Raw genomic sequence first — 15,453 nt, forward strand, 5'->3', positions numbered from 1 at the left:
GTTTTTGTTTTTTTTTTTATTTTATAATTATTATTATAAACTTGTTTGCTTGTTTTTTGTTTTGTTTTGTATGTTTTAAACATAGTTTCTTCTTGTTTTGCAGGATTTGGGAAATTATTTTAAGTTTTTATACACATTCCGTTTGGAATATAGCTTAAAAATTAAAAAAAAGGAGAGTGAAACTGAGTGAGAGAGAGAGAGAGAAAGAGGGGGAGGGCGAGAAAGAAACGACCGAGGTCATCTTCTTCTTCTCAATTGGAATTCTGATAGAGAACTAAAAAATTATATTTACTTTTGCTTTCCTTTTTATGATTTTATATTTGCTTGTCATGTTTTTTTTTTTTTTTTTTTGGTTTGCTAATTTTCTTGCTTATTCTTTTTTTAATGTACAAGAAATTTAATTTCTTGTTTAGTACTTGTTTGTTTGTTTTTTTTTACGAATTATTGACTTTTACACTTGTATATACTTAGTTTTATAGATGCAAATATATATATATATATGATTTGCATTATTTTGTGTTTTTTTTGTTTCTTTATTTTTTAGAAAATTAAAAACCCAACCAAAGGTTTTTCTCTCCATTAAGAACTATGCGCAGTCGACTAACGATGAGATTTGATTACAAAACTTTGATGACCGATTCCCCTCCCTCCCCCACTCCCTTTTTACTTCTTCTTCTTGAATGAATGAATGTTTTTTCTTTTCTCCTTTTTTTAGGAAATTATTGTAATTGGGTTTTTTTTTTCGTTTTGTAATGTAATCAGTTCTTTGAGTTCTCGTTAAAAAAGAAAGAAATGAATTAAAATCAAAAGTTGGAGATTTATCCAAAAACAGTTCCATGCAAAAAAATATATTAAATTTATATCCGAGGACTTCTTCTTCTTCTTCTGTGTTCATATCCTCGCACAGAGATAGAGAGAGTGAGAGAGAGAGAGGGAGAGAAGAAAAGGGTAAGACAGAAGAGAGTACGTAGATCTCTCCTCTCTCTCATTTACTTGACAAAGCGTTTCAGTTTGAATATATATTGAAATATATTCGAATAAATTGCCTAAATAACGGTTAACCCAATTTTTTGGCAAGCTGATTATAATAATTTCATACAGATTATGAGTATATATACATACATATATATATATATATCGTTATTCTCTCTCCCTCTCCCTCACTCTATCTCTCTCGCACACACACTTTCTGTCTATATATCTTCCAGTCAATAGGCAGGGGGTTGGGGCAGGGGGCAGAAATGACGGGGTCTCTATAGATAATAGGTTTGTTGGCATATAATGCCCAGAAAATTGTTTTAGTTAACCTACTTAATAGCTAGACAAAAAAAAAAAATAATAATAATTATAATAATAAATATGTATATATCCATACACACACATATATACATATATATATATCAATAAATATATATATGTAATATAAATATATCTATATATATATGTGTAATATATTACTTGCTTATGTATTGGTTTTTGTGTGTTTTCTTTTCTGTTATTCATTCATTCTTGTTTTATCTGTGTGTGTGTGTGTGGGATGATTTAATAATAAATAGTTACTCCTATCATTACAATAACAATTTACATGTGTGTGGTTGTGTGTGTGTGTATGTGGCTACCGCCCTCCTCTGCCAGCCACACCCTCTACTACTACCGATACGGTCGTCCGCCATTGTTTGGGGCCCGATCTCAGAATGCATCTCCCGCATACCAGGGATGCACCCATGGAGCCGACGGAGGCGGCGTTGGTGGATATATTGTTGGCGATGGCTGGCCATGCGAATGATGGGCAGCCGCCGCAGCTGCTGCTGCTGCCGCCGCTGCTGCCGCGGCAGCGGCATGATGATGCGCTGCGGCCGCATGATGCGAATGATGATGATGATGATATGGAGCTGTGAATGCGGCCGCTGCTGCTGCCGCACTGCCATAGTAGGAGGCAGCGGCCAAGGCGGCAGCTGCCGAGGTTGGCGACGAGGCGGCTAACGAGGAATGGGTCGAGGAGGCTGGCGATAGGCCGGCAGCGCAAATGCTATGCCTACGCTGCATGACCAGACGACGCTCGGCCGCTGCTGATGATGGGGCGGCTACAGGTGGTGGTGGCAATTGAGCTGGTTGTTGTTGTTGTGTGATGGTGGCGGCGGCGGCAGCGGCTGCTGCTGCTGCCGCTCTTCTTTGGCGTTGATGTTGCTCTTGTGCGGCAGCGGCCAGATTCCAGTCAAACGTATTGCTGCTGCCGGGTGGCAATTGTTGCTGCTGCTGGCGTTTATCATTGCTGGCCCCAGCAACTGGTGGAGGAGCATGTGGTGCACTTAAAGGCGGACTTAACATATTTGCTGCTGCCTTGCCATACATGGTCGACAAATAGGCATGTTCTGCCTCGGCCATTTTTTGGGCTGCTGACTTGCTGCTGCTGCTGCTGGTGCTTTGGCTCTTGCTGCTGGCCGAATTTTGTTCAGCGTGCTGGCGTTTTTTAAGTAGACGTTGTTGCTCTTGTTGTTGGCGTGAGGCCGACGACGGGTTGCTGTTGTTGCTGGCTCCTGATAGCAGCAGTTGTTGTTGTTGATGGTGCGGGTGTTGATGTTGGGAGTACAACATTTCATAAGTGTTGCTGTTGTTGCTGTGTGTTTGCTGTTGATAGTGTTGTTGTTGCTGTTCTTGCTGTTCCTGCTGCTGTTGCTGTTGTTGTCGCTGTAACAATAATTGCTGACGTTGCTGTTCCTGCTGCTGCTGTTGCTGCGCTGTGCTTATTGACGGTGGTGCCAAATTCATACGATGCCTGGATAGCATATCTGTTGGCGGTGTAAAAGCTCTTCTTCTTGATGGTATACCTCCTGCTGCAATTGCTGCTGCTGCTGCGGCTGCTGTTGCTGTTGCTGATGATAATGTTGGTGATGTTGCTGCAGCTGCTGCTAGACCTTCTTGTCTTCCTATTCCTATTCCTATACCTAATCCTGTTCCTGTAGTGTTTAATGTAGTTATTTGTGTTGTGGTTGGTGTTGCTGTTAGTGGTGTTGTTGTTGTTGCTGTTGTTGTTGGTGGCAAATGTTGTGCTCCCCAGCTTAATTCCTAGCTCGTGCGCGTACGTTTTGCCGGCGGCTGCTCCGGGTGGCGTGTCATGAATGTTAATTGCGTCATATACTTGATAATATCACGCACTTGAACTAGCGGCATATTCTCATTATACGAACGATCATAGTCCATTAGGATCTGAACTTGTCGCCTAAGGGAGAGAGACAGAGATTAGAAATGATACTAGTTTTCTCTTTCGATTCAATACTTACCGATTAGCTTTATAGAGCTCCACTCCTAAAGCCTCAATCAGCCGCTTACAATGATCCAGGGGCACTGTGGGAAAGAAATTCTTTTGGAATTCCGTGAGTGTCATCAGTTGATCGGAATCATTGTAGGCTTTCATATTAATACAGGGCACCAGATGCTTATCCACGCACACTTTCTGCACCTTATACGGATGCAGGGTCATGTTGTTGCTGGGAATTTCCGGTATGACGCATAAACGTTGCGCGCTTTCCGCAGCATTGGCAGCGGCTGCATGGGCCAATGCGGCATGTCGCTGTAAATGCATTGACGCACTGTTGGCCGCCGCTGCCGCCGCCGATGATGAACCACTGGACGCTCCACCGCCAGAGCCAGAGCCACCGCCGCCGCCAGAGCTGGAACCGCCGCCACCGCCAGAACTACTGCCGCCGCCGCCACTGCGTCCATTCTGTTGGGCATGATGGACTGCGGCCGCTCGGAGCTGCTGCTGGGCGGCAACTACTGCGGCCTGTTGTTGTTGCTGTTGCTGTTGGGCGGCAGCTGCCTGCTGATGTTGCTGCAAATATGCCGCCGATGCCGCCAAGGACCTTCGGGATGACGATAAATCAATAACATCAGTGGGTGTTAGACCATCAACAAATTGATGATGACCAAGCGACTGACGACCACCAACGAATGAGGAGGAATTGGAATTGGTATTGGAATTGGAGTTGGATGATGACTTTTGATTGTGTAAAGTATGATGATGATGATGATGATGATGATGATGATGAGAAGAGGAGGAGCTAGAGGAATTTCGACTATTGCCAGCACTATTTGCCAGTGAGAGTATGGCCAATGGCAAATTATTGGCCTTGGTTGAGCAGATTACACTCTTTTGCCTCGAACCACCGCCACCACCAACGCCGCCGCCGCCGCCGCCAAAACTATTGCCACTATTGTGATTGTTATTATTATGATTACTATTACTATTACTATTACTGCTGCCCAAGGGCGAGGCAGCTGTATTTGAGGCACTTGAACTGGAACACGAACTGGAGGGTGAATGCAGAAAATGTCCGGGAGGCAATTGCGGAGTTATGGTTACATTTGGATTGGAGGCCAAAGAAAGTGTCGTTGCACCACCACCACCACCACCAGGTGTACCACCACCAATTGCTGGCGACATTGGCGGTGATATATAGGAAGATGCCAAATGCTGATGCTGATGATGATGATGATGTTGCTGGTGGTGGTGTGAGTTATTATTATTCGTTTGTATAAATGTCGATAGATCGGGATTGGCTAAAACTTTTTGTATCACAGCTCTCATCTCATCGGTCATATTGAATTTCTTTTCAAAGTCTTCCAAAGCTTGTGTGGAATTTAATGGTATTGTTGTGCCGCCGCCGCCGCCACCTCCTCCTCCTGATGCTGTCGTTTTGTTGCTGTTATTTTTCATGGTTTTCGACATTTGTTGAGCGGCAACTGCAGCGGCAGCAGCTGCCACAGTTGCCTCATCTGGTATTAAAGGTGGCACATTTGGTTTAGTAAAAGTGCCACCGGCACTCCCACTCCCACTCCCACTAGTTGCTCCAGTGTTTGAGACATTTTTGGCCAAGTTTTTTGTTTTATTGGGATTATTATAATCCAACATGGTTATCAAATCCGTATCCAATGGCAGTGAGGGTAATGCTGGAAAATTGCCCATTTGATTTGATTTTGAATCACAATTATTTATATTATTGCTGGCAGGATTTAAGGTATTGTTGTTGGCATTATTGCTGCTGCTGCCACCGCCTCCGCCGGGGCCGCCTCCTCCGCCACCGCCAGCGCTTTTCATTTGCTGTGTGAAAAGCAAACGTTGGGCGGGTGTCAATTGATTCCATAAGGCCAAATTTGTATAATCGGCCCGAGTTGAGGGTAAATTATAATTGAAAGGATTGCTCCCACCTAATAGAGCATGCATATTGACGGCAGCTGCAGCGGCTGCTGCTGCTGCTGCTGCGGCGGCTTGCGAATTGTTGGTGTTGCTCTTAGAGTTGTTATTACTTTTTGCATTGTTGTTCAGGTTGTTGTTGTTGTTGTTGCTATTGCTGTTGTTGGGTCGTGTATGGTGATGATGTTGTTGTTGTTGTTGGTGGTGTTGCTGTTGTTGTTGTTGTTGGTGGTGATGATTATTATTATTGTTGTTGTTGTTGTGGTGTGGGGAGGAATTGGTTGAGTGTGCTGGGTTATAAGTTCTTTGTTGTTGTTGTTGTTGCGGTAGTTGTTGTGTCTGTTGCTGTTGTTGTTGTTGTTGTTGTTGCACCAGTGATTGCTCGACATTTGACCTAGAAACATTATACATATATATATACAGGAATAGCATTGAGAGAAGAGACGCTTTGAACTTTATTTTCTCCATTTTTATTTTTTATCTTTTTCTCTATTTAACAAAACAAAAAACCAAATAATAAAAAAAAAAAAAGTGTTTTTCAAATTTTGTTTTCGTTTTTTCGGTTATTTAATTCTCTGCTTAACTTTTCGAAATTTTTGCCTCTCACGAAATAAAAAAGAAATGTTTAAGAAACAAAGAGAAAAAACACACGGCCTATGTAAAAAACAAAAAAAAAAAAAAAGGAAAAACAAAAATTATCTACACAAAAAGTTCTATCCTTTACTTTATGATCATCATCATCATCATCATTATTCATTATCATCTCAGATAGTTGTGTCTATATAGTAATTCGATTTCTGTTTGTTGTACACGCATTTTTTCTTTCAATTTTCTCTTCTATATATGTATATAAATATATATATATTTATAATGTATCTAGGATATAGCTCTCACTCACTGTGTGTGTATGTGTGTCTGTGTGTGTGTGTGTGTGTGTGTGTGTCAAAAGTTTTAATAGATGTTGTTGTTGTTGTTGGCGTTGGCGGTTGAAGGAAATGAAATTGTGGCACAAATTGTAGGCCAAAAAGCAATTTTGTTTTTTTTTTTCTTTTCGTTTTTTTGGTTTTAAGAGGGAGAAAGAGAAACGGCAAAGGGTGCGAGAGAGAGTGAGCGCAGGAGGGCGTGGTAGTAGAAGGGGGTAAAGGGGTGGTAGCGACGGTTTTGGGTGGTTGGGTTGGTTGGCAGGTGATAGGCGTGGCGTCGCTTCAATAATTACTCTTTTTAAGGGGGGTTTTTTTTGTTCTTTTTGGTGGTTGTCAGTTACTCAGCTATATATATATAGATATATCCCATATATGAATGTGCATATATGATAAACAAATATATATGTAAGTTGTAAATATATATAAACAAAAAAAAACGAGTTCATGTGGGTAGGGAGAGAGGGGAAAGAATGGGGATTGGATTAGAAGTTCCAAAAGGGAAAAATCATAATTTTCTTTTGCGATTTTTATGTTTTTCAAAATATGTTGTAAGTCTTTTTTTTCCTTTTTAATATGTAATTTGTATGTAAAACAAATAAGCAAAAAAAAAAAAACAAAAAAATAATTATATATGTATATTCAAAAACATTCAAAATATTCTACACAGACAAAGAGAGAGAGAGTGAGAGAGTGAAGGAGATATATGTACATATAAAGAGAAAGAGACAAAGACTAGGGTGAGCAAAAGATAGATAAAGAGAACGTGTGTGTGTGTTTGTGAGAGACAGAGAGAGAGAGAGAGAAAGAGAAAGGGTCCAGAGAGCATGCAATTAACTAAAATACAACAATTAGAATTCAATTAATCAAACTAAATATTTACCAAGTCGCGTGTAATGTTGTTAGTGGGAAAACAAAATTAATTCTAGTTCTATATTTCGATCAAATCTACACAATTAGTTGTCCAATTTCTAATTACATTTATCACACTAATTCATCATAAACATTCTGTTTTAAATATTTCCAAGTTCTTTAATCTCTTAAAAGAGATTCCCTATCCAAATCGAAAACTTTTTACGATCTTGTACACTTATATGAGTTATCGATCTTTTGACATGGAATTTATCGATTTTCTAACATCGAATCAATCGATCGGTCAACAAAAATGTACCAAAGTTTATACATTTACTTTATCTAAAAAGATTTTATCGATCTTTTCGATATACATACACATTTTACAGGACATTTTTGGGTAAATATTCACTTAAGCTACTTAAAATTTGCGCCTTGGCGATTTATTTCGTAGTTTTTGTGTAATTAACAAAAGAAAATTTGGTAAATGTTTACTATTACTACTCGGGCCCAAAACGCGCTTAAACTACATAATTTTGGTATCAAACGAAAGAGAAAAATTCCACGAGCACGACCTCAGGTGCGCCTTGGCGATTTATTTTGTAGTTTTTGTGTAATTAACAAAAGAAAATTTATGTTTTTAGCGGGATTATAGCTAAATGTAGTTGTTTCCGGCTAAAATAACTGTCAAATTGTTAAGATAGTGTGGCCAAAAAATTTTGGATATTGAATACGCGGGCTTTTTTGAATTTTTTGTTCGCACTTCGTGAAATCCATGAAAACTTTTAGCTTGAACTGAACTTGACATCAAAGATATAGGGTAAAGCCAAATAAAATTGAATGAATGAATTTTTAAATAGGGGACGGGAGGGGAGTATATCGGGTGTATGTATTATTCTGTGCTTATTTCAAGGGGGGACGCCCTATATAAAAATATATATGTAGATATATTTGTAGTGTAAATTTTTGTGTGGCTTGGTTTTTCTTTTTAACGACTACAACAACGATAAGGAAGAAAAACATGGAAAAACATTTTCATTTTCATTTTTTTTTTTTTTGGGGGGGAAGTAAAATTTATCATAATTTTATATAGTATAAACAAATGAAATAAAATGCGTGCACAAACGCCGATATCGAGATTTAATTCTTTTTTTTATTATTATTATTTATCATTTTATCAAGAAAAAAACTAACAAAAATAATTTAAAAATTAAAAAAAAAAATAAACAAACAAATATGTACATATATAAATATATATGTATAATAATTTGGTGCATAAGTAAAAAGAGGAGCATTAAAAAAAATTATATATATTAAATGATTTTATTTAAATAAAATACTTTTTGTTCACATATCCCTAATGGCAGAAAATTCAAATAACAAAAGTTATATATGTATACATACATAGATATAAATGTATATATATATATATATATATATATGTATATATACATATGTATTTAAAACAACAAAAAAAAAAACGAATTACAACAAAATTTGAAAAACACAATTTCTGCGCATTATAATTAAATATTGTATGTATATATATGTAGATTGGTATAAATAAATCATATAGATATGTATGTATATACACATACATACATATATAATACATATGTACATATGTATATGTAAATACATAAGTGATAGAAGCAAAATCAAATAGCTTTCATTTGTTGCAGCAAATAGAAAAAATAGATAAAAATATTGATAATTTATAAGAACAACAAAAAAAAAATAAAAAGTGAGTGATAAAAGTTCCGAAATTTCTTGTTTGTTTTTTGGGAATTGCAAAGAAACAGACAAAATATGGAATTGCATTTGATTGGCACTTACATGTGACTGGCATTTTGTCCAGCTGCCGAACGGACCAATGGAGGCGGCGCATTGCCACCGCCTCCACCGCCGTGGCTGTTCACGGAGGACATTGAGATCGCAGGATTGTTGTAGGCGGAATAACCTTGCCGATTGCTATTGCTCATCATGAGGTTGTTCATGTGCTCGCGATAGCTGCCCATTCGGTTCCCGGCAGCGGCTGCATTTGCGTGGCTCTGTTGTACCTAAGAGGGGGAAGAAAGAGGAAAGAGATGGGTTAAAGTCAATTTGGCCCAATAGGAGGTTGCAACAACAAATCTAGAGTTTATGCTTTACAACAATATTAAACTACGATTATTAGCATACAGTAAACCCTAAATATAACGAACAAACTGAGGGGCATAACAAAAGACTATTTATTGTATCTATTGATTCGCTATGGATAATTATTTGTAGTAATTTAGTAATGCAAAACTTCTCACTTTCTTCAGCAAATCTAGCTTATAATCGGGAAAGGGGAGGAGGAAATTGGACATTTCTCAACGGTTTATTCTTGGTTTGGGCGGGAAATTTGGAAATTTTATGGGAAATTGTTCTTAGAAACACACAACCAGTTGCAGAGATGCAACCTCTCGATTCTAATGGGAGAAATTTCCCTTGTTTGCCCCGAAGGATTGATTATCGTATTTATCGATATACTTATCGATATCAAATGTTCATATATCTTAAAGGATTCCCTTCTCTAGCGAAAGTAATCATTTTTTTGTGAAACTAAACGAAATTATTTATACAAGTTTGAAACATATACAAGAAATAAGGATTAATTGATAAATGAACACGATTATTGATGCTGACGATAATAAAAAAAATTGATGGAGTTGCAGATGATGCCAGCCCCTCGACACATTTCTTTTTAGGTGAGTTGCAAACTTCTAACTCTGCCCTCTACTAGGGTATAAATAGAAGAAGTAGAATAGGTAGTAGTAGTAGTAGTAGAAGAAGAAGGAGGAGTAAAGTAAGAAAAGAAGGAAAAGAAAAAGCGGTTTAGAAAACACTAAAATATATATACATACATATACATATATATTAGGTATATATGTATGTATATATGAACAAACGGGTACAACCGACAACAGCAACAACAGGTTGCCGTTGCCGCAAACATTTTGCATCTATGTGTGTATGTGTAATGGCCATAACAGATAGCAAGACAAAAAGAGATACATTTATAGAGAAAGACAGAGAGAGAGAGAGAGAAGGAGCGCCAAGAAGAAGATGTAGAGCTAGAGCGAGCGAGAGAGAGAGCAACAGCATTGACTATCTCTATCTGTGTATCTATGTATGCATGAATGACCTAGTTTCTCTCGCTGCTGCTGCTGTTGCCAAACCGTGAAGAAAAAAAAAAAACATATCTGCTTAGCAATACATTAACTATTACCACCAGTAGCGGATTTGCGGTTACAATGAGTTTGATTTTTTTGGGGCGTTGAAACAACAAAACAAACCACACACACGCTCACGCACACATGCATACATACAGATTTGAGAGACAATGGGTCAAAGTGGGTCAACAACGTTCATTTAACGTCCGTCTAATTACATTGGTCAACACACTTTTTGGTTCTCGGCTTCTTATGAAATTCTACTTCAATTCTAGAATGAAAACATTTATTGAATTCAATTCAAAAGTTTGGGCATCTGTTGAACATAAATTTGTATTTTTAAATTTTAAAATCAAAAGTAAAAGATGAAAGTATCAAAAGACAAAAATGTACTCGATATGGAATTGAAATTGATGCCTTGTTGGTTGTTGTTGGATCAAAACATTTAACAAACTATATCCCAAGAACCTTCTTTACGAAAGTTGGCCAAGAAGTAAGAAGCGAACAAGTGAGTGAACGAACAAAACGTAAAAATCAAAGTAAACTTATTCATGTTAGTCAACCGTTTACTATTCTGATATGCAATAGAAAGAAGAGAAGGGAAATGAAATTAAACTTTTATATCTGAAATATCCTATTTAACCCACTACTACATACAGAGTAAACGTCAGTCGTTGTAACTAAGTAGTTCCCCAGACACATGATTTGCAAGGAGAGAGCTCTATCAAACGAGTTGATGGTCTCCAAGGCAAATATCGAGTAAATCGTTATCTACACACTAATTTAACTAATATAAAAATATTATAATGGATTAATTATATAAATAAATAGCAAAAAAGTAAACCACTAAGCTGCGAATCACTGAAAAAAAAAACACACACACACACAAGCGTCTATACACACACACAGTCAGTTAACATTCTGTTAATACATGGGAAACATATGCTACCCCAACGCTCTCTCTCTCTCACACTCTTATTCTCTTTCACCCACTCTGCCTACACACCACACCAAATTGTAAATACGCTAGAGATGAGCACGTGACTGGTTAACAAATGTATTGTTATATCTGTTAGCATATTTAATTTTTACTCTCAACAGCTGCAGTTAACACCGTTAGACAACATTAATTTAATTGCATTCACAATATTTTCTATGCACGTTCGGCTAATCGAACAACATTAATGATTACTGTTCATTCATTAATTGAATCTAAGCACACAAAAATGGTGGATCATCAATTGTGGCCGGTTAGGTCAGGTCAGGTAGGAGAGTCACGATTGTGTGTTGGGAATAAACTAGCTCTCTATTCATTTGACTGTCATTAAGAATCATCTAAGAATTAATTAGACCGAAAGAAACAATTTCTGGGTGGATATTGTTGTTATTTCTACTCTCTTCTGTCTCTTCAGTGTTGATAAAGGACTCATGAACTTACCATCATTTGGGCATGTAGCTGAAGATTATTTGGTGCACCCGACATCCAACCACTATTGGCAAGTGCTTGAACTGTGGCCTGGGTGATCATGCGATTATTGCCCTGCGATTGTTGCAACATCGCCGCTGATGCAGCAGCCGCCACGGCCTGTGAGTTGAACACGGCTGCTGCCGCTGCGGCGGGACCAAAACTGCTGGCATTCGATACACCACCATTGGCGGCAGCACTAGCAGCGGCGGCAGCAGCGGCACGTTGTTTCATTAGGGCAGCTGTTACCGAATGTTGTGTCTTTTGACTGGCACCGCCACTCGAATTGGCTACATTGCCCGATGGCCCGGTAGAGTTGCCACCATTGCCACTAATGGAGTTGCCGCCGCCACCACCGCCACTGCTTACTTTCGGTGGCGGAGCCGATGGCTGTCGTGTCCAATTGACTGAATTATTCACATTTGCTCGATTGCCAATCAGAAGATTCGAGTCGACAACTTTACTGGGCCAATAGTCCTCGAATTCCGTGCCATTGGGAAAATAACTTTTGATATCGGTTAACGATATGACGGCCACATTCTCGCTGGAGAAGAGTTCGTTGCGTATGCCTTGAACTTTGCAACAGAATTTCAAATATGCCAAATCCCAGCCATTGAGAAGTTCTGCTTTGGTCTTTAGATTCTCTGTTTCACCTTCGAAATAGAATAGCGGGACAACTTGCTGATTATTTCGTACGGTATAGGGTACCACAGATTCCTTATTGATGCGTATAAAACCGCATTTCTCCGATGGTGTCTTGCTGCCAGACACCAATTTGCGATAACAGATATCGAGAAATTGATAGAATTTCGAGGCATCGCTTAAGCGGACAACCAAATCCTTTTGGGTGAATATATCACGACCGAATTCACCATCACAATGCTTATGATTGATTTCAATGAAGAGACGAGCCTCCGCATCCGTAATATAATAGCTACGGACGCATGTACAACTTGAATAGATGTCCGGATGCAGGCAATTTAAATATTTTCCAAGTAACTTCAATTCAATCATACGAACTGAGCAATATTTCTCCGATTGCCGGAATATGTATGGTATGAAGACTTTGCCGAACTGTGCCCAACCGAAATGTCCCTTGATTGATTCCTCATCGCAGGGTCCGCCCTTCTTATCATCGGCAATGACACCATTTGCTCCACTCGATGTACGGCCATTCGATGCCGACATGGCGGGAACGACTTGTGTATTGCCATTTGGTAGCTTTTGATGACGTGTGAGATAACTCATAATGTTGGCCTGTCCATTGCCATTTGTGAGGGGTGGCTGCATACTGCCGCCGCCGCCTGGTGCACCGCCACCGGGTGCAGCACCATTCGAATGCATGGCCTGACGGCTAGCCTGTTGGGCTGCCTGTTGCTTTTGCTGCTCTTTCATTTTGGCCGCCAATTCGCGAATTTCCGGCTCATCGGCACGCTCCTGTTTGACGGGTGGTCCCAACGGGGCACCAATACTGGTGCCATGCAGGGGCAACGCCTGTCCATTGGCGTCTATAACACTAGTGATCAGTACATCCATTTCGGCGCTACTGGACATACTAAGTCGAAGTAGTAGTAGTAATTATTACGATGATGCTTAATTTGGTTTTTCCCTTTCTTGCAGTGTTGATTTTTCCCCAATTGTTTTGCCCCAACTGAAGGGGGTTTTTTTTTAATAACTTTGTTTTTGTTTTTTTATTGTTTATCCTTTTCTTAAACTTTTATATTTTCACGTTATTCCTTTTGTCTTTTAGATATATTTTGCTTTTGTACACTTCTCAGTTCATATTGCTATTTGTTGACAAGGGATAGAGTGCAGGGGGGAGAGAGAGAGAAAAAAAAATTAGAAAGAGAACTGAGTAAAGTAAAAATACACAGAATTCTGATAACGGTTTTGAATTCAAAACATTGTAAAAAGAGACAAAGAGCACGAGGGAGAGAGAGTGGCCGGCATGCATTTTTTTATGAGCGCTAGCGCTCGCTCTTTATTGCTCTCTCACTCGCGCTCTCTGTGTTTTGACACAGATATGGCAACACTGGCGCGCGCGCTTGCACACACACACTCACGCATCCACAGAGGCGCGCACACACACACATATATATAGACTACGTCTGAAACGTGTTGTTGTTTTGGGGTTTTTTTCTTTTGGTTTCCTTTATTGGTATGTGTGAGTGTGTGTGTATTGCTAACTTTTATTTTGTTGTTTTTTTCCTTCTTCTTCGTTAAATATATATATATGTACATTTATACATATATTTTTTGTTATTTTTGCTCATTGCAAATTCTCTATAACACTTACACAAACAATATATTCTCTCACTTGCATATTTGCAAAAAAAAATTATTTTTATTTTTCTTCTTTTTGGATTGTTGTTGCACCATGTTTTTTCGTTGATCTTTTCTTTTCTTAATGCTCTCTTTCCCGATTTTATCAACGCGACGCGAAAATGAATTTATAATGGTAAAAAAAATGAACAACAACAACTTCAAAGGTTAAAAGAGACCAATGTCGCGTGGGTGGGGGAGATGTGTGCTGTGCTGTTGGACGCGGAGCAGAGGGAGGTGGTGAAAGAGATTAACAAATACTTGTCACGTTTTGTTATTATTTTGTTTGTTGTTGTTATTATTTTTTTTTTGTATGATTATATTGTTAATTTTGGCCTATTGCCTCTTTATTTTTATATTCTGCTTTGCTCTTAATTTCGTTGCGAACTGTACGACGTACCGAGCCGCGCGACTAAACGGACCTTCCGTCTTCGCAATACACAAACGAGTGTGATCGTTGTTACGAAAATTATTTCAACGAAGTCAACTGAAAAACCAGAGGGCCGGGGGTGGCTTCTGCCGCGCCGATGTTTGTATACCCTTGCAAGTTACTCTTGTCTTATCTTACCTCCAAAGCCGACCAAGTGGGAAAAGGCTGCAAACTAGACTGATTGTAAAATGACGGCTATATAATACATTTTTCCGATTTTTATCAAATTTGAAGCAATCGTTAATCGTTATATACCTAAAATGCATACCTAACTGAAAAATTATAAATATTCATCACAATAGCTTAGAAAACAACGTAATTATTGAGAAATGTCACAACTCATAACCTTGCCGTTTGTATGGAAGCTATATGCTTAAGTGGTCCGATCTGACTAAATCCGAGACATAAAGAACATGCAAAATTTCGACTCAGTTGCTCTTACGGTCTAGGAGCAGATCGCGTCGATCCAGGCGGACAGGTCGGAGATGCTTTCTCGCTGTTTCTCTCTGTATACACATACATATATATGTATGTATGTATGTGTGTGTGTTGGTGTTCGTTTTGCCATCATCATCATTCTATGCGTTGCACATTTTTGACCAAAATTAATGTACTCTTTTTGCAAGGGTATAAAAATGTGTGTGCGGCACACACACAGACACACATACACAAATACAGAGGTAAAATAGCAACGTCGACGCAACCGTCAGCTGCGACAGCGCAGCAGCTTACACACATATACCCACATATATATGCTGTGTGTGTGTGTGTGTGTGTGTGTATGTACGCGGATGCAAAGCAAAAAGAAAAGTAAAATATGTATGTATATGTATGTATGTATGTGTGTGTGTATATAGAGAAGAGTAAGAGCAGAAGCCGACAACAACTACGCTGCTACCGTCGGTGTTGCAGTCTCTCTCTCCCATTGCAACGACAGCAACAACGACGACGACGACGACCAACATGCAACGAAAAATGAATTTTTGTTTTTGTTTTTCTTCTTGTTGTTGTTGTTGTTGTTTGTGTTAGCCCCACAGTTGTTGCTGCCGTTGCTGTTGTATATGTATGTATGT

The 15,453-nt window shown here is 38.9% G+C and overlaps 2 protein-coding genes across 3 annotated transcripts; both read right to left on the reverse strand.

Annotated features, from left to right (window-relative positions):
• Window positions 1-1,441: 1,441 nt before the first annotated feature.
• On the reverse strand, window positions 1,442-14,385 carry LOC137587478 (uncharacterized protein DDB_G0283357-like). 2 transcript variants are annotated; one of them, XM_068303906.1, is made up of 5 exons: window positions 13,925-14,385; window positions 11,602-13,415; window positions 8,803-9,026; window positions 3,282-3,863; window positions 1,442-3,220 (listed from the first exon to the last, which is right to left on the reverse strand). In XM_068303906.1, the coding sequence occupies exons 2-5, from the start codon at window positions 13,180-13,182 to the stop codon at window positions 3,067-3,069; spliced, it is 2,541 nt and encodes an 846-aa protein (XP_068160007.1). In that variant the 5' UTR covers window positions 13,183-13,415; window positions 13,925-14,385; the 3' UTR covers window positions 1,442-3,066. The 2 variants fall into 2 exon arrangements, with proteins under 2 accessions (XP_068160007.1, XP_068160006.1); XM_068303905.1 differs by having other exon boundaries at window positions 3,282-5,588.
• LOC137584973 (ataxin-2 homolog) lies at window positions 1,690-2,787 on the reverse strand. The gene has a single exon (XM_068300593.1). The coding sequence runs from the start codon at window positions 2,785-2,787 to the stop codon at window positions 1,690-1,692; it is 1,098 nt and encodes a 365-aa protein (XP_068156694.1).
• Window positions 14,386-15,453: the final 1,068 nt, after the last annotated feature.

Source organism: Drosophila tropicalis, unplaced genomic scaffold, assembly GCF_018151085.1.
Source record: "Drosophila tropicalis isolate 14030-0801.00 unplaced genomic scaffold, ASM1815108v1 contig_158, whole genome shotgun sequence".
NCBI classification, from domain to species: Eukaryota; Metazoa; Arthropoda; class Insecta; order Diptera; family Drosophilidae; genus Drosophila; species Drosophila tropicalis.